At 30.4% G+C, this 24,005-nt stretch overlaps 3 protein-coding genes and 1 non-coding gene across 4 annotated transcripts; 3 read left to right on the forward strand and 1 right to left on the reverse strand.

The window, feature by feature from the left end:
* The first annotated feature begins 809 nt into the window (after positions 1–809).
* Positions 810–9,796, forward strand: LOC101261213 (uncharacterized). Its single transcript, XM_069295637.1, has one exon. It carries the CDS (start codon positions 8,903–8,905, stop codon positions 9,632–9,634), a length of 732 nt encoding a protein of 243 aa, XP_069151738.1. The 5' UTR covers positions 810–8,902; the 3' UTR covers positions 9,635–9,796.
* Positions 9,797–13,249: 3,453 nt separating this feature from the next.
* On the reverse strand, positions 13,250–14,545 carry LOC104646555 (non-specific lipid transfer protein GPI-anchored 10). The gene is made up of 3 exons (XM_010320306.4): positions 14,037–14,545; positions 13,757–13,831; positions 13,250–13,647 (listed from the first exon to the last, which is right to left on the reverse strand). Exons 1-3 carry the CDS (start codon positions 14,371–14,373, stop codon positions 13,502–13,504), a joined length of 558 nt encoding a protein of 185 aa, XP_010318608.1. The 5' UTR covers positions 14,374–14,545; the 3' UTR covers positions 13,250–13,501.
* A 1,033-nt stretch (positions 14,546–15,578) lies between these two features.
* LOC101263098 (uncharacterized) lies at positions 15,579–16,797 on the forward strand. The gene is made up of 3 exons (XR_011220240.1): positions 15,579–15,631; positions 15,847–15,928; positions 16,717–16,797. It is a non-coding gene; the product is annotated as an uncharacterized protein (transcript).
* Positions 16,798–19,819: 3,022 nt separating this feature from the next.
* ALMT5 (aluminum-activated malate transporter ALMT5) lies at positions 19,820–24,005 on the forward strand. The gene is made up of 6 exons (NM_001353773.1): positions 19,820–20,327; positions 20,593–20,730; positions 20,830–21,099; positions 21,207–21,343; positions 21,426–21,572; positions 22,895–24,005. The coding sequence occupies exons 1-6, from the start codon at positions 19,940–19,942 to the stop codon at positions 23,642–23,644; spliced, it is 1,830 nt and encodes a 609-aa protein (NP_001340702.1). The 5' UTR covers positions 19,820–19,939; the 3' UTR covers positions 23,645–24,005.

Consider the following 24,005-nt stretch of genomic DNA (forward strand, 5'->3'; position numbering starts at 1 on the left):
ATTATTATATTTTAATTTAATAGAAACAAATTATCCTTAACTACCGAAAATTTGCATTCAAAATCCTAATTTCACTCTCGATTAAGTGCGAACTTTTTGAGGTGGTTGTCAAGTCCAATCAAATCAGAAAAAAATTGTTTTATGATTTTGGTTTGATTGTTTGACATTGAGAAAAAAAATAATTATTCTTGATTTAGTTTGATATATATAAATTATTTTATTCGTAGATAAGAAATATATAATCAATCTATTTTAATAATATATTTTTAGTTAGTTTATAATTTTCAAATTCGACGTTGATAATTTATTTTGTAACTTTTTTGTATTATGTTTGACTATATCTTTTAATTTTATTAATTTAACATAATAAAAATTATCATTTTAATAAAAATATTGTCTTTTTGAAAATTTTTATTTATATAATTAAAAATATAGTAGATCTCTTTTTCAAATTTAATATAAGTATAAAAAATAAATAAAAAAGAAAAATGAAAAGACTACTAAAGCTGAAACTAAAAGGTCCGACTTTATATTTTAATTTAGTTTTCAAATTAATAAATTACATAATCAATTGGGTCCATTTGAATAGATTAATGGAAAGAGTGGGGCACCGCACCATGAATACAATTTATTTACCCAATTTTCCAGTGGGACCAACATTTATTAGCTCAATGAGACATGACACGTTCCTCAACTGAAATTTCAGATTGTACCGTTTTATTTTCTGTTTCATAGAAAATAAGTCTTTACTTCTACTTTAAGCTTCAAATTTCATCAATAGTTTCAGTACGACGTTATTCCTCTTTTTTTTTTCTTTCTAGAAAAATGGAAATGCTATGGAAATTTCCTTTCTGTGAAAATGATAATTTCCAAATCTTCGTTTAAAAATACTTTCTTTTTTTGATTAAATAAATTGAATTCTTTCTAATCATGAACGGATAACTTGGTCGAAGTAATTTGGAATTTGTCAAAGATTCTTTTCCTCCGTTCTCACCAAAGGTCAAGGTTCGTTTTGAAGGACTATTAAAAAAGTCGTTACGCTAAATGAAATTATTCAATCTTTTTGGTGTTCAACTGCTAAAGACTTCTAAATTCCATGCTTTAGAATAACATGAGCAATAAAGAATGTAGTAAAACTTGAGAATCTAAGTATCATTTTTCTTTTTTCCTATCATACATGATAAGTTATTCAAAATTCGATTAAATACTCGCTAATTTTCATCTAGTATTTTTTATTATAATTAATAATTTGTTTCTAATCGTATACATGTGAATATAAAATTCATATTTGTATGTTATAACAAAATTTGCATTATTGCGTTCCATAGCAAGCAAACGTGTATATATATGTATAATTTGCTATACATGTACAATTAAAGCGAATTGTATTAAACAAGAAAGAGAGAAACTATATACAATTTGAATTTGTAATAAACGAGAAAGAGAGAAAAACAAAAGTGACTTGTGAAGGAAATATTAGTATAGTAAAATTATAAGTGTATAAGACGGAAATATATGTATATGTATATATATATATAATTTTCTCTCGCTTTATACAATTAGAAACAAAATTTATGCAATAGCAATTCTATCGTATGAAACGAGATAAGCAAGCTACAGAAAGCGAGCAAGAGAGGGAGAGTGAGATCAAAAATACGAGAGACTAACAAACACTTTGCTATGAAACACAAATAATTAAAAAGATTACTACAATACTCATTTTATATTATTAGTTTGTCATTTTATACTATTATTTTAAAATAATAATAATATAAATTTTTCCTGCGGGTGAAATAGACGTGAGGCCTACAAAATTAGTAGGTGTTCCGTTTACTTTACGTCAGTGGATTTAAAACACAATTTGTTGGTGAGAAATTTACTTTTGAACGTCAAAAATATTTCCAAGTATATGCTATTTTCCTCCAATTTTATATTTTATCTTTCAGATTTTAATAATTAAATAAATTTATTTTTAATCATAATTTTTTCATAGTTCTAACAAATAATTTAAAATATTAATTACTGTAATTTATAATATCTTTATATAATTAACAAATACATAAATTTCAATTTAAAATAATTTAAAAAATTATATTTAAATTTTTGATCAAATTAAAATATTTTAATCCTCAAAACATAAAAAGTTTCATATAAATTCGATCCGAGAAAATAGTAAATGAATTGGTGGGGTCTAATTTCCATTTTTACTTTTACCAGGTCAGTCAGTACCATAGGAAGATTCAGAAATATAAAGGTTAAAGAAGTCCAAAGAAAAACGTAAAGAGAACAGTGAAATGTACAAGAAGAACCAATGAAATTCAAGGAAAGCGCAAAGAACACGCCATGAGCACAGAAAAGTTAAATAAACATTTACAAGTTGCTTAAAAATAATCATTTCCTTTTTGATAATGCATCACGACTTGTGAGATTATGAAGCGTGACTATAAAACAACTTATACGGCCAAGTGTTTATTTTTCTTATATATGATATTTACGTGATATTGACTTAATTTAAATTTACATAAGAAAGTTTTATATTAGAGTAAAATGGTTTCGATAAAAGTAACTTTATATTAAAGAAAGTTTCAATGTAAAGTCTCTGATTAAGAACAAATGAGAATTTATCACTTTACTAAAATCTTAATTATATAATTAGAAAAAAGTTAATTATTTTTATAGGGACAGATCTTAATTGAAATATTAATATAGTGTAATGTTCTCTATGAGCTTCATATTTAAACTATCATAAAAACAAGTTTCATTTCTAAACACATCTAAGTGGTGTGTGTAATGTACTTTATTTTTATTGAGTAACTATCACATATATCAAATATAAAAATTATGTTTGCAGGTCATAACTATAATTTGTATAATTACGATTCATAACAAATTTTATGTTTGTTATGAAAATTTTGATTTGCATTATCGTTAGATACATCCAATTTTTTATACCAATTGTTCAACTTTTCGTAAATTGATTTCTATATTGTGATTTGCATTAGTATGATTATAAATGTATGTAAGGACCTGTTTAGTCGTTTTGAGCAGCAGATTTTACTCTGGAAAAACAGGCTGAGGCGACGGACCCAACGACGGACCGTCATGGGCACGACGGACCGTCGCAGGGTCTCGTTTCAAAACACTTAGAAAATCTGAAATTGGGTACTGAAAATCGACTCTCTGAACTTCATAACGGAATGGCAGGACGGACCGTCACAGGCATGACGGACCGTCACAGATTATTCAGTGGAAATTGAGTCTATGACCCTTGCGACGACCTGCAGGACGCACCGTCGCAGGCACGACGGGCCGTCGCAGGTTGCACAATCCCAATCTGGGTCGGATTTCTTGATACGTTTTAAGGGACGTTTTTGACTATTCTTGCCTTAATTATAAAGTTAGTGGGTTAATGTTAATAAGTCTAATTACTTGGGGGTTAAAAGAGGTAACCTTAAGTTAATTAGTGGGTTATTATTGTCATTTTTTTATTTTTAATTATATACTAATTAGGGTAAAAGAAAGAGGGTTTGAATAAAGAAAATAGAAAGAACAAGAGAAAGAGAGAGAAAGTTGAACGAGAAAGAGGAGAAACGAAGAGGACACAAAGCTTTGGAAATTTGCTTGCTTGATTTCTAATCTTCGGTGGAGGTAGGTTATGGTTTTCATGCTATTCGTAGTAAACTCTTAATAGTGAATGATATGTGTTAGTAGTATTGTAAGCCCTTCTATAGGCTTTAATTGTATGCTTCCATGAATGATGTGATTATGTAATTATGAATAAATAAGCATGATGAAGCTATTGAATTCCAAATCTTGAAAAGAAACCCTAATCTACTTAGTTAATGATGATGCCTTGGTATAAATGAAGGCTTGATGAATGAAAGTAGTGAGATTAGGGGATCGGGTGCCACGTTCCGGTACCAGGATAGTATATGAGGATCGGAGTGTCACGTTCCGACACCAGGATAGTATATGGATCGAGTGCCACGTTCCGGTACCAGGATAGAATATGGATCGGGTGTCACGTTCCGGTACCAGGATAGTATATGAGGATCGGAGTGTCACGTTCCGACACCAGGATAGAATATGGATCGGGTGCCACGTTCCGGTACCAGGATAGAATGAGGATCGGAGTGTCACGTTCCGACACCAGGATAGTATATTGAGGAGCGGAGTGTCACGTACCGACACGAGGGGAATAAAGATAATGAAATCTTGAAATATGTTAATATATCCAATCTAATGAACTGAATTCCCAAATGAGTATGATGAGGAGGTGTGAGTGCTCATTGATGTGCTTGGTGTTGTAACCAAGGGTTATGGTAACTGTAAATGCTGCATGCTAAGGATATTAGGTTATTTTATGATATTGATTAATACATACTGTTTTCTATTTTGAGTTGGCCGATGATATCTACTCAGTACCTGTGTTTTGTACTGACCCCTACTTTTATTGTTTTCTTCTTGTTTATTTGTGGAGTGCAGCAAACGTGCCGTCATCTTCGACTCAACAGTAATTCAAGCCAGTCTTACTACATCGGAAATTCAGGGTGAGCTAATGCTTCTAGCTTGGACTGAATCTTCTTCTTCAAGTCTTGATGCCTTGAACTTCCGGAATGGACTAGCTTCTTACGTATTTTTAGCTTCTTAGAATACTCTTAGTTTAGTAATTTGATTATAGATGTTCTTGTGATGACGACTTCCAGATTTTAGGAATAATAATAGTTATTGATTTTATTAATGAGTTTAAGTCTTCCGCATTACTTTATGTTGATATTACATTGAAATGTTAAGGTTTAGATTGGTTGGTTCGCTCACATAGGAGGGTAAGTGTGGGTGCCAGTCGCGGCTCGAATTTGAGTCGTGACAATGTATAAGACAAAAATATATGTATTTGAATTTGTATTCGTTTAAACAAATACAAACATAATTTATTATATTTGTATATCAAATGGGTTATTGTATAACAAAAATAATTAATATTATACAGAATCAAATGACTAAAAGATTGAAACATTTGTTGGTAATCACAAATATTATAAATTATAATTACAATATTTAATTTAAATTAATTATTTGCTATTTCATAAGATTTACTCCTTTATTTGCAAAACCTTATCACATAACATTCTACAGAAATAACATATTCATCTTGATAAAATTAAATAAGCTATTAATAATAGTTAAAAACTAAAGACCGAATATAACCATCCCAATTTTTCTAAAAAAGGTAAATCATTTTTTTGAAAAAAAAAAAGAGTAAACTCGTACATCACCTTGTGATCTTGTTTTTTATTTATTTTTTTATAATTTTTTTTTAAAAAATCATACTTAATCACCTCCCTCACTTCTTAAAAAGAAATTTGATAAATTTTCAACTTTTATAATATTAATAATTTATTTAATTTATGTTAAAATGAAATATTTCTTTTCCTCGTAGAGAATGATGTGACAATTTTACCTACACCACATTTGTCCACCCAATTTTAGCCCAATCACCTATTTGATATCAATTAAATTAGATCATACCCTCCATTTAAAAAATAATACTATATAATTTCAAAAAATTAAAAAGTTTTATTTATAAATTTTGTGTTACTAAATTTTGAATTACATAATTTTTTAAAATAGCACATGAAATTAAAATATTATTAAAGAAAATGATATTTTTATATATTTTATTATAGTCGATGAACAAATATTAATAAGTTACAAAAATGTAACCACAAACACACATCTATTATGAAGGTAGGTGTGGGAGGGCAGGTGCAGGTTTCAGAAAGAAGACGGACAAGTAGGGAGAAAGAGACATATTTTCCGTCGGAAAAGGGTGGGCCCGGACGGACTTGAAATGCGGAATTGAAATTAAAATTAAAACGAATGGACACCAGAAATGCATGAGACAGGAAAAAAGAGAATTCAAATCCAACTAAATAAAGGAAAAGGAAAAAAGAAAAAGGCAAAATGTCCGTGAAAACGTGATGGTAGGACTGGATGGAGAAAAATGCCAAACACGCGCCTGTCAACATCTATCCATCCCACCTCCCTTCCTACTTTACCTCCTTTAATTATTACATAACTCAAAAATAAACTAAAAATATATATCCACCTCTCTTTCTCTCTCTTAATATTAATACTCTCTCTCCATCTATTTGATATTTTGTATTAAAGTCAAATTACCTCGATTTCAAGTAGAAATTCATGAAAAATAACAATATATTAGGTGTGGATTTAGGTGAATAAAATTTTCAAATATTTTTAATAAATATTATTTTAATATAAATTTAGGTAAAATTTCATCATAAATGATCATAATAATATATTTCACATTTTTAAAAAATATTTATAAATTCTAAAAGCTATCCAAACTAACTATATATTTGTATTACATGGCACATAATTTTACTACACTAATTTGATTATTCATCATTTTTATCAATAACCATATCATTATTTTTATATTCATAAAATATACTTTAAAGATATTTATGTGAAAAATTATGTAAAACACTTCAAATAAATATTATGAAGAGTACTCTTACAAAAGATAAATATTTAATATAAAATTCAAATTATTAAAAATTTCAAATAATGAGATTTGATTCAAAATATTAATTTCTATTAATATTTAAAAATTTAAAAATTACTTATTACAAATATTTATCAAATAATAATAAATAACGTGAATATACATTATCTGTCAAATTTTCCCTTATAAGTTCTCATATTGAGAATACAAATCAATTGTTTTAAGAAGATATATTCACTACACAAGGTGGCTATTACAGTTAGTACTGGCCATTAGGTGGCTATTATGGTAAGTACCGGCCATTAATCAGAATTACTAGTACTAGCCATTAATAAGAATTTATAAGTACGTTCTAACTTTTTTATATGGATGGCTGTTTGGTCAAATTTTTGGGCGGCCAGAAATATTTAATAGGCTTTAACCATAATATGATATCGTGAGATGAAATTAGAGTTCAGATATGTGATTTTATAATGATTTTATTTTATGATATTATATTATTAGATGTGAAATATTCTTCAAAAAGCAATGATATAAAATCATGTGGTGATTTCATATCATATTTTATTTTAATACTAAAATTAATCCATGAGTCTATTTGTTGTTAAAACAATTATACATTTATATTTTAAACTATTTATTTCATATGTAAATAAATTATATAATTACGTCATTACCTTTTAAAATTTATTATTCTTATCAACGTATAGTCACTTTAACTTACACCTATCAATTGTTAAAGCGACAAAATATTATGGCCTACAAGGCTACAAACATGAAAATATGTTGCGGATGATATTGAACAACAAATCACTCAAAGTAACAATGTTAATTTCTCTTCTCAGTCACATAATCGAAAAACACAAATTCAACTTGAGGAAATTGTTCGTACTATGTGAGAGGACTATATTAAAACTTGTATAATATAATCCATGTTCAATTTTTTAATTAAATTTAAGTTAGACGAAACAATTACTTAAGTGGAGAACAAATACCCTTGTAATAATTTATTATATGATTTTTTAATTTTTTATTTGATAAGATTGAATAAACAATTGATAGTGTGTTAATTATTTTACGACTTATGAAATTTTTTATGTATATGAGAATTATACAACACAAAAATTTCATATCTCATATTCAAACAAAACTTCAATTTTATCTTATAATTTCATATCATGATACCATATCGGATGATCAAAAAGAACCATCAATTTAAAAATATTAGCTGAAATATGTTATCAAATTTACGAAATGGTTAAAAAATATTAATATTTGAAATGTAAAAAATAGTTTTATAAAATCAAAGTTACAAAAAACACATATTTGAGCTTTTTCTCTTTAAAAAAATAAGGTATTTATCCACAATCGAAAAAAAAAGAAAACGTAATTTCAAGAGATACTGTAAAAAAAAATCTAGAAGGTAAAAAAATAATTGGTCGACCACTAATTACTATTTACAAACCTTTTTTAAATCAAATGGTCAAACAAACATTTTTTAAAATCAAAATACCTTTTTAAAATAAATACTTATTAAAAATATGTATTAATTTTCTGAAAAAATAATCTCTTTGTTTAAAACTTAAAACGAGAACGCTTTTATAAAAACACTTTACTTCCAATTTTTTACGTTGTATAAAAGAGAGATAGGTAGAGATTTGGGTCTTGACAGCATTAGATTTTTTAGTTTATTCATATTATATTAGAAAATAAAATAAATAATGTGTATATTAATATTAGATGTAAATTTTCAAATAAAATTGATTTAAAATTTCCCAGTTCCGCCTCTAATTCAAAGCATGAATATTAACACCCATTTTAATAATAACTTTAACATTAAAAAAAGTTGTTTAATTTTCATAGATATCATACTAAGTAATCTTAGATAATCACTTTTTAAATGGGGGAGTATACACCTCTTTTTTTTTGGGGGGGGGGGGGGCTAAACGGTACTTAGATTGGATTATAATTGCCACCTCCACTTCCCTACGCCTTTGCATCTTAACCTGAAAACAGCATCTTTTGTCCCCTTTCTCCCCTTCTCTCTCTCTCTCATGCACACAAAACCAAATCTTATCGCTGTCACCTTTTGGCCCCCCCCCTCCTATTCTCTCCCACTATATATAAACAATCGTCCCCTCCATTATCTCCTACATTGCTTCTCGAATTCTCCTTCTCTCTCTTCTAACCCAAAATTCAAACAAGGACTTGCAACTATCAAAAACCAAAAACAACTCAATTTTGATTTTCTTTTCATTTTCTCTCTCTAGATATTAGAAAATTCTAGACTAGACAACCTACTGTAGTTTCCCCCACAAGCCCCCACCATCTCATTTCTAATCATCCTGTTGTCCTTATTCTAAATTTCACATCATGAAAAAAGAGTTGAAAACCGAAAATAATAACAGTAACGGTAACAAGCGGTCCCGAGTTGAGTCAGGATTAGACTCAGCTGGTGACTCGCCTGAGTCTAAGCGAGTTAACACAGAGGTTGAGACAGATCCTGACTCGTCCGAGTCGAGAGTGAGTCCCAACCGTTCAAACTCGCCGGAATCGGATGATGTGCAAACAGATGTGTACCTGGATTCAACGGAGGCCAAGCAGATCAGAGAAGATATATTGGATATCTTAGATGAGCCTGATGCTCTGACGGAATGTCCTCCGGAGATTCAGGATCTGGACTCTGTCATGAAGAGTTTCGAGGAAGAGATCCTTCACCACTCACCTTTGAACGATACACAAACCGTCCTCGACCTGACTCCATCGAAATCTGGCGACTCACAACCGGACCTCGGATACCTCCTCGAGGCCTCGGATGATGAGCTCGGCCTTCCTCCTACAGTATCTCCGGCTAACGAACAGGTTAACGTCGAATCTGCCGTCATGCCGGAGGCCGCTGAATTTGCGAATATGGCTGGTTTTGAGGACGAAATGCCTAATTACGACACGTTCGACTTCGGCATGGACCACGAGGTTAGGGTAGGAGATAATGACATCGATAACAGCAACACCGACTTCGTGACGGTAGGAGGACTGTTTGATTACCCTGAGCCGTCGGATTTTTCCGATTTCTCATGGCGGCAGGAATCCTTACCCGCTCTATAAACAGATGAAATTTCTGTCAAGGTTTTGTGAATGGTAGCGTAGTTTGTACATCTGAAAACCAGAAAGCACAAGATATAAATAGGAATCCCATACTGTAGAATCAAATGTTTTCAGAGACTAGAAATTGGAGTTTTAAAGGGAATTTGCTCATTTGAACTCAAATCTGAATTCTCGAGAATCGATGTTAAATTGCACTATACAATTGAATTGATTTCCCGCCATTAATTATTGAAGCAAATTAATTAAGAACAAACATATTAATCATTTGTGATATTTAATTATTTTAAATACTATTTTAATATGAGGAAGCAAAATTTCAAATTGATTTTTTCCTTTCAGCTGTAGTACCTTGATTTGATTTAAGTGATATTTTTCTTCTTCGATCTCTGTAAAAAAGAATTATGGTATATAATTTATATGTGATACACAACTCACAAGCCAAAATTTGAAATGTTTTTGAGTTATATAATTTAAGGGTAGTAGAAAGAAAGATAATGTATTGGAACAAGATTAGACAATAAGGATGTTCTGATTTAGTGTTATGTCAACGAAAGCAAGTATTATTATTCGGTTCATTTTTATTTGTCGTGTTGAGATTTTTAAAGTTAATTTGATTAATTTTTAAGTTAAATTAAATTATATTAATTAAATATATTGTATATCACAATAATAAAAAAAATATAATTTAAAATGTCAGTTAAAATTTTTACGATTTAATTCTGAAAATAGAATTATAATAAATATTAATGGGTGGAAGGAGTAGTAAAAATCAATTATGTTGAATTATTGAGTGTTTGTTGTTCAAAGATTTTACATAACAAAATAGAAATAGCAGAAATGAATACTTTTGTGGAATAATTTGTATATGGAGTTATACAGGGGATAAGATGTATAAATATAAACTTAAAACACTTTTGTGGTGGTCAAGGATGGAAAATGAAGCTAAGATAAGTGTTGATGCGTGAGACGTAGGCGATGGATCTGATACCTCGTTGATGACTTGAATTAACAAGTTAATTTTCACTTATAATAAATATAAAATTTATATTTGTATGGTATAGCAAAGTTTGTATAATTACGTTTTATATCAAGTATATATATGTATAATTCGCTATGCATATATAATTAAAGCGAAACATATAAAACAAGAAAGAGAGAAATTAAATACAATTTGAATTTATATAAAACGAGAAAGAGAGAAAGGCAAAAGAGACTTGGACAGAAAAATATTTGTATTGTATAATTATAAGTGTATAAGACGGAGATATATGTATTTGCAGGGAGAGTGGCAAGCACGAATGATGGAGAGAAGGACTGACAAACAGTTTGTTATGGAACATAAATAAATCAAACGTTAGCTAATATATTTATTTTATATTATTAATTTTTCATTTTATACGATTATCCATTGATTAAACGATTATATATATATATATATATATTTTGTTTTCAGTTAAAAATAATTTTAACATTTATTTAATAAATAAAATAAAATATTATTCTAAGAAAACTCTTATGTCATTACACTCAAAATATCTTTTGTATTTTTTCAAAAAGTTTATTTTTTTCTTTTACTATTTTTGATATTTATTCTTCTTCTTTCTTTTTAGAATTGAAAAGAGGGAGAACAACAAAGAAAGAGAGAGAGAACAAATATGATATATAGTGTCGATATCCATTTTTTTCAGCAAAAAAAATAGAGGAAGATGATGGTAGAATTAAAAAAGTAATGAAATGAAGAAGAAGAAAAATGACTTACAATTAAAAAAAAAAAATTGACCTCCATTTAAGGAGTTTAAGCTTGAAAAAAAGGTGTGGGTGGTGGCTTGAAAATGGAGAAGAAAGAGAATAAAATAAAAAATGGCTAAATAATACTGGACTCAACAAAACACTACATATGATGTCTAAAATAAACAATGCCTAGTTAAAATGTTTAAGTGAAACATGGTTCTATCTTTAGATACACCGATGGATTTTGCTTTTTGAAATTTTGAATTACTCTTTCTTTTGTTTAAAATATCTTTTTTTCACAATTGATTAGTGATAGAAATTGTTTGCAATTATTTTTAAAATATTTTTATATGATTAGGTACTAATATAATAGAAACGAGATCTTATAAAAAATAAAAATCCTAATTTTTTATTTATCGTATCAATATATGTAAGTCGAAATCGAACTATATATAATTATCAATTTATTATATTGAAATTAACTTAAATCGATACTTTAAAATATGGAGTCCAAAGCTAAAAAAAATTCATAGATTTTGATTTGACTCCATTATTTTGTTAAACAATTAAAATCGCTACCTATCAATTATCTTTTATCCAATTCTTTTTCCATTTTTTAAAAGTAAATCGCTTCGTGCAGTTTTTTTGGGAAAAGTTTTTTTTAAAGAGACAAAGTCTAGCTATTTTGGTGAAACATTTTTTCTCATTTTAGTAGCCTTTTGTCTATTCACGTTACTGATAAAAATATTAAATTAATGAAGGCAAAGTTATAATTATCTTTCCGCTTATAGAAAACCAATTAAAGATTTTTCAAAAAAAAAAAAACTTTTCCGCCTAAATCGCGGCATTTTAAAACAATTTTTTTTATTCTTTATTTATAAAATATGTTTTTCAAAAACGCTATTCGAATAACGATTTTCTTTTTAAAAATAGAAAATATTTTTGGACAAAATTCGTAGGTCAGCGAATTTGATTGTTTAATGGAATATTCGCGTCAAAACAAATTTGCTACCCCATTAGCAATTTTGCCTCTTTTAAAATTTTTATCAAATTCTTTTGCCTCCGGACTCTGACTCTTAAAATATGTAGCATATCAAATTAATTTGGTATGATAATCCTCATTGCATGTATTGCTTTTGGATTCTTTGCGTCGTATGTACTAGTGGGCTTGTGATTTCTTTTGACGCTGTTATGTTGTTAAAATTCAACTTCACATCAATTATTTTTTTGTTGTTGAGGCAGAGCCTGCATCTTGTATTTTTCTAGGAATTTAATAAACAATCCTAATACCATTTCAATTTTGGGTAATTGTATAGTGTTATCTTGAATCGTTTGTGGCATTTTTGGACCCCTTATGATCTTCATTATACTAGTCTATGAGAATGACTTGAAGACTAAACATTGACAAGCTTCCGAAGAAGAGTATACATGATACTTGATATCTCAGGCAAATTTCACATCCAATTGAGTACTTGCGCCTTTGGGCTTTTTCTTTTTTCTCGAATCCCAGAGATGTAAACCGCACTAGGCAAGCATTATGTGATGGGCTCAGACATGAGGGGGGTCATTCCTGAGGACACTTTTGGGCTTGTTAATAACGTAGCATGAAGGGAAATTTGTGAGGCCTGATGGTTTGAAACATAGAATAAGTTCCATTTTAACTTTTAGGTGAACAACTTTCATTAAGGTACTTCAGAGCATTGCAAAAATAGTGAACATTTGGCTTCACTAATTTAAACCTATGATGAGGAAACTTTCCTGTTCTATGATATGATAAAAAAATAAAGAGAACTTGTAACTTTTGTAGGTTACTTCAAAGGGAATATGGCACCAATACTTCTAGTATAATTGTCCTTAAAATGTCACTGGGAATAGTCATTAGTACAGATATAAAGATATGCTAATGTTAAATTGGCATATGAGCATATATATATATATATGTGTGTGTGTGTGTTCTATTAAATTGGCATATGATTCTGGGAATAACTAGTTTTAAAATGTGTGGACCAACTAGTTTGTAATAGAACAATAACAAAACAATAACATGTATTGAAGCATATTCTACTTGCTAAATATCATGTCTGAGCTAGAGTTGTAGTCAAAATAATGAGTTAACAAACAATATGGAAACGGCGGCTAGAGCCAGAAGAATGCACCCCACGAAGTTAGCACTGTGATGATCATCAAGCTCTCCTTCGCGTTGATGTTTGCTGCAGAGCTGTTGTGAAAGCCAAATCCAAAAGTGCTGGACGTCTGAGGTGGTACTGTTACCATTGGCGAAGCTGAAATGCAATTCAAAAAAGGCAAAAACTTTGAACAAACGCGTAGAAACATTGTGTTATTACGTGATTATTGAACTATTGAGACAGTATAAAAAGTTCATATATATACCAGCAACAGATGAATTGTTATTTGTCCCGAATGAAACTTGAGGTGTTGATGACCTAGGAGCCAGTCCTTCAGAACCTAAAAATACAGAAATTAGATGAATGAATAGCACATTGAACTTTAAAGAAGGGATGTTTTTCAATAAAATTACAGTATTTTTCTACTGGGGGAAATATTTACGTACGCGTAGCACATATTTTTATACACTATATACAAGTTTGATACATTATGCAGTGTTATATATTGAGTTACTTGGCGTAAAATGATCTTTACTGTTACATACCTGAACAGGTATTATTGTCAACATGCATACTGCAAAGAAGTGGCAATTGAAGTGCCAAAGTGGTGTTTATTGGAAGAGTGCTGATGCCAGTTTGATTGAGCAACAGGCAAAGACAATCTGGTTGTTGGATATAGAGTTGCCTGAGGTTACTGCAACACCGCTCGGTCGGTGAAGGCGATCCGCCCTGCACAAACGGTCCACAGGGAGCCAATCGCAGCAGTAGTGGCCCACACGACGACGCGGTGGGCCCTGCAGGTAAGTTACCGAATGTCTGTGAAAGGGTTGTAGGTACAAAAACAAATAGAAGTGAAAAAATAAGAACAGTAGTAAAAGCCATGCTGTGAAGACTTTAGTATTACTGAAATTTGGTTTTCTATTACTGTATGGACTTTTTAAATAGAGTAAATGAATCAAATTTAGTGTGAATTGCAGCATACATTGAGTGTGGAAATAACTAATTATAATTACCATACGTTCATACAAATCTTATTTTTCATATCTTCTTAGTCAAAGAACCAAATGTTATGATATAGACGCTCCATGCTTTTATCATTCAGCAAAATGTGTAATTATTTTACTTATTACTACTAAAAAAAAAAGGCTTCAAGTTGAAGGGACAATCACAATGAATGGTGTACATTAAAAAGGGCTTATGATTGTTGGAAAAACGCGGACGAGCACAAAAATATATATAGTAAAAGTAATGGAAATAAAATGGTAAAATAATGACACCAAGAATTTTATGTGGAAATTCTTCTGAATAAAGGAAAAAATCACGGGCCAAGAGGAGCAATTGATATTACTATAATAAGGAATTTTACAGTGTGTAGTCACGAATATAATACTCAAAGTAACTACTATGTGCATTTGGGGTTAATCATAATTGGAAAAAAAAAGTGGATGCATGATACAGATTATTATATCACCTTAAGATAACAGAACAATAATTAATTATTATGACAAATTTGACAATAATGATAATCAAATCTCATCCTAATTAGTACTTTATAACACTAGCATCGTTTTGTACTATACATATTGGAATTGATGCAGCAGCCAATTATCGTTTTGTACTATACATATTCGAAATCTGAGGTGGATAGCACCAAGAACTAAGATAATGTAAAAAATATCAAGAATAGATTCACTCACTTTTTAAGCTAACTTGTTAAAAGCTAAGGAAATGAATACATAGATTCTTGGAAAAGAAAGGTAAAAAAGTGTGGGGAAGGGAAGAGTTTCAACTTTAGAATAAGAATATTTAGACACCAAAAAGGAGATGCTTTTAATTAATTGAAAAACATATATAGGCCCTTTTTTTAGAACAATCTTTTTTTTAAGGCCACAAGGCATGTGTGTATAAGAACAATAGGAGAAGTCAAGAATAATGAATGAACAAATTAAGTACCTAAAAATGTGCAAATGCTTGTTAGGTAGGAATCAGATTCCCAATCAGTCAATAAGACATCAAAAAAAAAAAGAGATAAATGAACAATCCATAATCTTTTTACAATTCATAGAATTTCATCATTTTCTTCCTAACTTTTTTTTTTTAATCTCAAAGAGAAAATCTTGCTTTCTTCATGACTCAGAAGGTAAAATATCGAGGTCCTTGATCGAAACGAATCTATAATCTAAACTTGATAGGTTGTCATGTGTTGAACTCATTATATGTACGTACCTTTGAAAATATGATATCAAAATTTATTGTTTGTTGAAAATTTAGTGCGTCTTTTTTTACATTTATGTTTATGTTGAAAGTATTAGATTCAGTTGAATTCATTAGACTTACTTTTTCTCTCCTCTGTAGTTGTGTTGCATGGTGATGAGGATTAACATAGACTGCAAAGGATGTTACATGAAAGTAAGTAGGGCACTTCTCACGATACCAGGTAATTAATCGATGATTTTTATATATTGTAGTTTGTTTGACCAAGCTTCTGGAAATTGATCAAGTACAAAATATTGCCATAATATTAATAGAAGTGTTTTTTTTCTTTTGCAACTTACTTCTAGCAAAAAGTACTTTTCATATTGAACGTATTTTTGTAAGATTGGTCAAACGTGCTATTAGTTTAATTACGTTTATAAGAAAGACTCTGAAATTGTTCTTGAAATATTGTGAATGAAGAGCTGGAGACAAGATTCATAGAGAAAAATCACAGCAGAGTAATTGTATGTGGGAATTTTATACCACAAGATGTGGCAATAAAAATAAGAAAGAAGACAAATAGGAGAGTTGAAATATTGGAGATACAAGATTTAAGTGGCAATGATGAACAAAAGCAAGAGGAAATGCCCTTAATAACTTCTTGTGACAACCAAGTTGAGACAGAAACACATGTAACATCACAAAATCCACAACCACACATGTACTTTCAAGTTTACCGCTAATCAAAAACATAATTGTATTTTATAATGACTTAATTTCTAGTGCCCATTGGGTAAATAGATCATTCCATTTTGTATAATTATTGATTTATTGTGGATGGAATCGTTGATAGCGTACTTTTTTATTTATTTTTTTGGATATTGTTGTGCTTTTAATTTTAAATTGTTATTTTTCTATAGTTCCAAATTAGATCATTATCATGGAAAGTTATACTTGTTAATGTAATCCATCTTAATCTATGGTTGAAAAAAATATTTATGTCTAGTAGTTTATACTTATTTATTGAAGGTGCAATTCCATTTGGAATTAATTAAATTATCAAAGGTGTTGCCAAGGGATTAATGAAGTTGGTTGAGAATTATGAGGTTTCAAGTTTAATTGCCAGCACAAATAAGAAACTTAGTGAGTTCTTCTCATATTTTCTAGCTTTGATTGACAAAGTTATAATTTGATATTTGTTGCTGATGAAAGATGACATATATTCCATGAAATAGTAAAGGTGCGCGTAAATTGAACTAGATACTATGATTTTACAAAAATTGGACTTAGTTATTTTTATTTTTTTTTAGCGTTGTTGATGAAAGATGACATATATTCTATGAAATAATATGTTTTTCTTTTTTCCAATTGAAGTTACTCGAAGAGAAAGAACAAATTCAACTAAGTTCAATGTGTTTGTTATAGTCGTTGTGATTACTGTGGTGTTTGAATTGGAATGTATAATAATTGAATAACAAGTTTATTAAGCTATTAATATATTAAGCCTTAATCACACGTAGAAATGTTCTCAAAAGTTTTGACATTGCGCCCACCTGTTAATAACTTTCTTTGAGATTGAAAGTGATATATCTATAAGTTCAATAAATGTATTGATACGATATTTTCATGCAGTAGCACGAAACAAGTAAAACTTTAATGTGGACCTACCATCTACTTTAATTTTTAAAAATCATATAAGGAGCTTACCTAACGTTCTGTTATACAAGTATTACAAATACGAACTCAAAGTCTAAAGGGTGAAAAATATTAATATAAATTTTAAAAAAGTAATATAAATTTTTTTAAAATTAAAATGGTAAAATCGCTAAGGATATAGTGATTTTGTTGACCAACGTTAAGGAAAATAGCTGCTATAGTAGCGATTTGTATAATTTACTTTTTTTAAAAAAAAATTTCAACAAATCGCTGCCAAAGCTGCGATTTTGTAAATAATTTTTAAAAAAAATATGTTTGGTTGCATCATTACGTGAACATATATTTTCCAGGAATATAATTGGAAAAAAGTAAAAAAACTATAACAGGAATATAATTGGAAAAAAGTAAAAAAACTATAGTCTTTATCACGAAAAAAGTTATTTTATTAATTTTTTTTTTTAATTTTTGAAGTAAATTATTGCCTTGACAGCGATTTATCAATTTACTTAATTTTTTTAAAAAACGAAACTACTGCCTTGGTGGCGTTTTGTTGATTTTTTTTAAAAAAAAGCAAATTGTATTTCCTTAACACAGAGCACCAAAATCGCGTTTTGATTAAAAAAAATTATACCGTTTTGAAATTTTTATTAATATTAAAGCTCCAAACTCTTACAACTATAATTAAACATGGTAGGATAATGTTATCAATCGCTTTTTTATGGAGTAATAAAAACATGAAATGTGTTACATGACAACGACAAATTAAATTTTCTTTTATATATTTAATCGCCATCCAAAATATATAAGTTTTTAGAAAATAATTATATATTTTCTTAGATCGACTTTCAACCTAATCCAAAGGCCAAGCCTGAAAGATTGTACTAAAGTATAGTGTGAAAAGTGCAGCTTGCAAAATAGGATAAGTGTTAAATTCATACAAAATTTCAAGATAATCATGGTCATTAAAGTTAAAACAAGATTAAGTGGTGATCATCATATTGATGCTTTGTGATCAAATATTCAAGATTCAATTCCATAATGCTATAGAATTAGTACACAAAGTAAATTTCAGTACCCCCACCCATCCACAACCCCCAACCAACTAACTATATACTTACAAACAAGGATCTTATAATGACTCATGTAAATTGAAAATATTTTTTGTGATTATTTATTATTAATTATTTTTTGCTCGCAAATATATTATTATCTAAATTTTATTTTTTATGTTAAAAGTAAATAATATTCTGATCCTCTCGAAATTCTGAATTCACCTGGCTATCAATTATCATTCATAATTAGCACTCATATGTCAAGTTGGTAACTTTCCATAAAGACGTGCCTACGATAGAGGATTGCCCAACAATCATTTATAAGGTGTGATTATTCATTATTGTTAGCACTGATAATTTACATGATGTATGCCTAAGATGTTTTGTTGTATATATGACTATACTATATGACCCTTTGTTTGCTGAAAAGGTAAAACTATATAATTTAGAGAATATATATATATGTATGGTTAGTGGATGTTGAAAAATGAGTACATGTAATACTTTGAAAAAATATTGATAAATTTTGGAAACATCTAAAATATTATAAATTGAAGAGGGAGTAATAAATCAATTTCTACTACTATTCTTATATGATAAAAGGAAAAAGAAATTTTGAACTAGAAATCTCAATCCACTTGTTTTAAAAATTACTTTCCAATTGCATTTTATCATACGTGTATTAGTCACACATAAAATATTGTATGCACACAAGTACATGTATTCAACTAATCTTTACAAATCAAAATACTGCCACGTCTTAATATATATATATCAAAATTCTGTATTTTTTTTTTAGAAAAAATGCATCGGTATTAACCAAATTTGCTCGGGGGAAAAGGAAACCTATATTAGTTATCCCTTTCTTTTCTCACCTTTTTAATAATTATAAATAAAAAAGATAATTTAACTAATCTACTTTAAAATATATTTATTCAAAAAAAAACAAATTGCAGTCACATTAAAAATAAATAAGAAGAAAAACAATTTTATTCATCAAAATTGCTAGTATAATTTTATTCTATCACTTATTCAACTAATGATTATTAGTGGAGCATGAATTTAATACCCTTTATATAGACATAACCTTCTAAAATTATAATTAAAACTGAACACATATTTTAAATCCCAAATTCAAATTAAACACGACTTGTATCAAAATTTCAATATTTATAATTGTATTATAAAATCTTATAAACTTGTTTATATATATATTTTTTAATAACAAATAATATAGACCACAAGTAAGGAGGTAACAGAAGAAAACAAGAAAACGGAAAAAGAGTAGCTATAACAGGAAATTACCATTAGATGGGCCCCACACCAGCAGCTCAATAGCCGATTCGTTTGAAAGCGAAAAGTTCGGCCCTACCAATCTCCACGCGGCTTAATAAGGGTTAACAATCACCATACCTACGACGTCGTATGAGTACAACAGTCAACATAAACAATTCTTTTATTTTTTCACGTTCATCACTGTCACAGTATCCCTTTCTCTCCGGGAACTCTTCGTCAGTTTTTTCGACTTTCCCCATATTATCGGAATGGTGAGAAAATTGAATTCCTTCAGGAAGAGTTTTGAAGACAAACGATTAAGAGAACGTCTTCTTTCTTTATGCAACGGCGTCGAGTACACTGAGTTACCTGGTTTCCGGCATAGTCTTGATCACCAAGACCAAGAAACTTCTGGATGTTGTTCTTCTTTCCGGGAGAGGTTTTCTGAGCTATGGAAGGATTGGAAAAGAGTTTCTGTAAAGGCGATGGAGATGGGTCGAACCGACCCGAGAAAGATCATCTTCTCCGCCAAGATGGGTTTGGCATTGATTCTTATATCTTTGTTAATCTTTTTTAAGGAACCCGCGGTTAAAGAGCTTGGTAAATACTCTGTATGGGCTATTCTTACTGTCGTCGTCGTTTTTGAGTTCAGTATTGGTAAGTATTGCACTTTTTTTCCCCTTCATCTCTGTTTAAATGTATGCTTGAAAGATTTAAACTTTAATGCTAAATACCATCGAAGATTTGTTTTTATACTTGTTGTAACAGAGAGTCAATATTTTAATTTAAATTTCCCAGATAGAAGTAGGCCCTAACATTTATTTGGTTTTTCATTTTTGGGAGGGATTAAAGATTCGCATTTATTTGTATTCTGTATAGCTTTGTATGGGAACCTTTTTTAATACATATACACTGTCCACAGGAGCCACTCTAAGCAAAGGGTTTAATCGTGGGCTTGGGACATTATCAGCTGGAGGACTAGCTCTTGCAATGGCTGAATTGTCTCAATTGGCTGGAGAATGGGAAGAAGTTGTTATAGTAATTGGTATATTTATAACAGGTCTGGTTTTTCGTTCAGTACTTACGACTTATGTGAATTGATGTTCATCTCTTTGTTATATTGGTACATTGCTGACTTAAGTTTGTTTGGTGTTTCTAGGTTTTTTAATTACATATGCAAAACAGTACCCAGCAATGAAGCCTTATGAATATGGTTTCCGGGTTTTCTTGATAACGTATTGTTTCATCATGGTATCTGGCTATCACACAAGAGAATTTATTGAAACAGCTGTTAGTCGGTTTTTGCTCATTGCACTTGGTGCTAGTATTTCTTTAGCTGTGAACATATGTGTGTATCCCATCTGGGCTGGTGAGGATCTTCACAATCTGGTGACGAAGAATTTCATCAATATAGCTAATTCACTAGAAGGTAATTCAACCTATGAGATGGTTGTTACTTTCTCAAAGATGGGATTTTAGAATTGAATTGTTTCCTGAGATGGGATTTTAAAGTTGATGAATTTGAAACCTTTGCAGGTTGTATCAGTGAATATCTGAACTGTGTCGAATATAAGAGGATCCCTTCAAAAATTCTTACCTACCAAGTGGCTGATGATCCAGTTTACAATGGCTACAGATCAGCAGTAGAATCTATAAGCCAAGAGGAAGCTCTGGTATGTGCTTAAACATTCTTTCACATGGATTTGTAATTTCTTGAAATTTCGCTTGCCGGATGTCCTTACTTTGGTACCACAGGAAGCATTTGCAGTCTGGGAGCCACCCCATGGTCCATACAAGATGATTAAATATCCTTGGAAAAACTATGTCAAAGTTAGTGGTGCATTAAGGTATTGCGCTTTCATGGTTATGGCACTGCATGGATGTATACTGTCTGAAATACAGGTAATTTCTCTACTCCAATTTCCAACTTTCCTACTAGCCCTGAGATTGTAAAGTGCATCATATAGTATTCTCTTACCATATTTACTTTTTATCGCTGGATTGCTTAGTGCCTGTTTGGAAGGGCTTATAAAAAGTAACTTAAGTTGATGGTACACTACTTTTGACTTTTGACTTATTTTTAAATTTTTTTGGCCTAAAAGGGTGCTCACTTTATAACCTTTCCAAACACCTCCAAAACTAAAAAACTACATTAAAGTCAAAAGCACCTAAAAATAAGTTAATCCACACGGGCACTTATTCTCCTAACCAGTACAAATTTTCTCTGTAAACAGTCTTTTAACAATTCTTTTTTGCTTCTGAAAGGGGGAGGGGGAGGGGGAAGGGATGAGGAGATGGGTGACTGTTAGCAATTGCTTCTAGTATTAATCATAGTTATGTTGTGTCCCTGTGCAATAACTATTCATTTGATTTACTGGTGAACTTGTGAAGTACTAGTAAAAAATTGAAAATTGAAGTTGCTTAGCTCTTCTATTCTCTGATAATATGCAGCCTATAATTGTTGTGATGTATATCATTACCAAACTTATTATACTTGTAATAGGTGTATATACTTCAGAACAATCATATATTAAGATTAATATCTAAATAGGGTCCTTAATTGTTTGAGAATATAATTTGGCATTATAAATGGCATGCATGCATGTAAGACTTTCATTAGGAGATGAATGATTTAAAAATCGATCCTGTACTCTCTCTCTGGTAACATGTGCAATTTTCATCAAGGAGACTAGATGACTGGAAACCTTTTTCTTATCATTCATCCATTACTGAGTGATGCTACTTTTTGCTTCCCTTTAACTGGAACTGCACGAGGAGATGTATGCAGATTGATGAAAATAAATGTTTGAATGTCTTCATTTCCGTTCAGCCAAAGTGAAGCTGAAAGAACATGGCCTGCACTCTGCAGTATTACAATCTACAGAAGCATGTCATGTATTCCCTCGTAAATCATCTTAGGACTTAGTTATAAAATTAAGTTGTTGCTTAAGCTGTGAACAGAGTTACGAGGTAACTTTTGTTGGGAGGTAGCAGCAGATATTTGGTGTGATAGTCGAGTTGCATGTCAGCTAAACCTGGACACCACCATTATAAAAGTAAAGAAAAAAAAGTTAAGTTGCTGCTAGATATGCATTATATATTGATTTAATATTTGTCTGGCTCAAGTCCTTGCAATTCAGATGTCTCAGTTATACCACTTTATTTGATAATGCTATGACCTCTTTATCAGAGAAAAATGACTACCAAATATTTTTTACATGTAGGCACCTGCCGAAAGAAGACAGGTTTTTCGTAATGAGCTTCAGAGAGTAGGTACAGCAAGTGCCAAAGTGTTGAGAGAACTGGGGGAGAAAGTGAAAAAGATGGAGAAGTTGGGGTCAGGGGACATTCTCTATGAAGTTCATGAAGCAGCAGAAGAGTTGCAAAAAAAGGTGGATCGGAAGTCTTATCTTTTCGTCAATGCTGAAAACTGGGAAATAGGAACACGAGCCACAGCGGTGGATATTTCCCAGGAGCTTGGAAGCATGGATGAGGACAAAAGCTTACTTCAACATCACAGGTCTCAAAGTGAAACAGTCATCAACATAGACTCCATCCTTGCCTCAAAAAGTTGGGATAATAGGACGTGTAACCTGGCTAGTAATAACAACCAAACTACAGGAGTAACCCCAGAAAACTCGGTTGGGAAACCAAAATTCCGAACAACACATTCTCTGCCTAAAGATAATGATGCACTAAAGGAGGTGGAAGCGGGGGAGGATGAAGAAGAAGAAGAAGAAGAATCAAAGACATACGAAAGTGCCAGTGCTTTGTCTTTAGCAACATTCACATCCCTTCTCATAGAATTTGTTGCAAGACTTCAAAACGTAGTAGACTCATTCGAAGAATTAAGTGAGAAAGCAAAATTTAAGGATCCTATGGATTTGTCTGATGCATCGCAGAAAGTTGGCTTGTGGTCCAGGTTTAAAGGGTGTATAAAGTTTTGGAAAAGAGAGAGCAGTTTACCAGTTTAGAGGCCAATCCTTCTTGTCCATGCAATGACAGAAGACTATAGATTATATCCTTCTTGTCTGCAGATAAGGAGATGTTATAGCAGCTTACACAACTGGGAACTCGAATCGTCTTGGAAATGCAACATAGATTATATATCCTGACTCTGAAAAGTCTTAAACATTTGAATAGGCTAATTGCTCCTGCTGGTTAGTTTTCAATATATACCAACCTATCAATGTATTGAGCTAAAATTTTAGCAAAGTGTTCTGGGCTCCAGTGCATTAAGGTCTAACGGTAAATGTAGGTAATAGCATAAATGTACATTGAAATACATCTGTTTACTCTAATTTTTATATTGTTTATTGTGGCATTATTCTAAGG

The sequence above is a fragment of the Solanum lycopersicum genome, chromosome 3, assembly GCF_036512215.1.
Source record: "Solanum lycopersicum chromosome 3, SLM_r2.1".
In the NCBI taxonomy this organism is placed as follows: domain Eukaryota; kingdom Viridiplantae; phylum Streptophyta; class Magnoliopsida; order Solanales; family Solanaceae; genus Solanum; species Solanum lycopersicum.

What these genes read in the sequence shown, in the direction of transcription:
- LOC101261213 (XM_069295637.1), top strand. Translation starts at nt 8,903, where the DNA reads ATGAAAAAAGAGTTGAAAACCGAAAATAATAACAGTAACGGTAACAAG.
- LOC104646555 (XM_010320306.4), bottom strand. Translation starts at nt 14,373, where the DNA reads ATGGCTTTTACTACTGTTCTTATTTTTTCACTTCTATTTGTTTTTGTA. An exon ending in TGACAATAATACCTGTTCAG is followed by an intron (nt 13,832 to 14,036) that starts GTATGTAACAGT and finishes CTGTATTTTTAG; the next exon opens with GTTCTGAAGGACTGGCTCCT. An exon ending in TAACAATTCATCTGTTGCTG is followed by an intron (nt 13,648 to 13,756) that starts GTATATATATGA and finishes ATTGCATTTCAG; the next exon opens with CTTCGCCAATGGTAACAGTA.
- ALMT5 (NM_001353773.1), top strand. Translation starts at nt 19,940, where the DNA reads ATGGTGAGAAAATTGAATTCCTTCAGGAAGAGTTTTGAAGACAAACGA. An exon ending in AATTGGTATATTTATAACAG is followed by an intron (nt 20,731 to 20,829) that starts GTCTGGTTTTTC and finishes TGGTGTTTCTAG; the next exon opens with GTTTTTTAATTACATATGCA. An exon ending in GTATACTGTCTGAAATACAG is followed by an intron (nt 21,573 to 22,894) that starts GTAATTTCTCTA and finishes TTTTACATGTAG; the next exon opens with GCACCTGCCGAAAGAAGACA.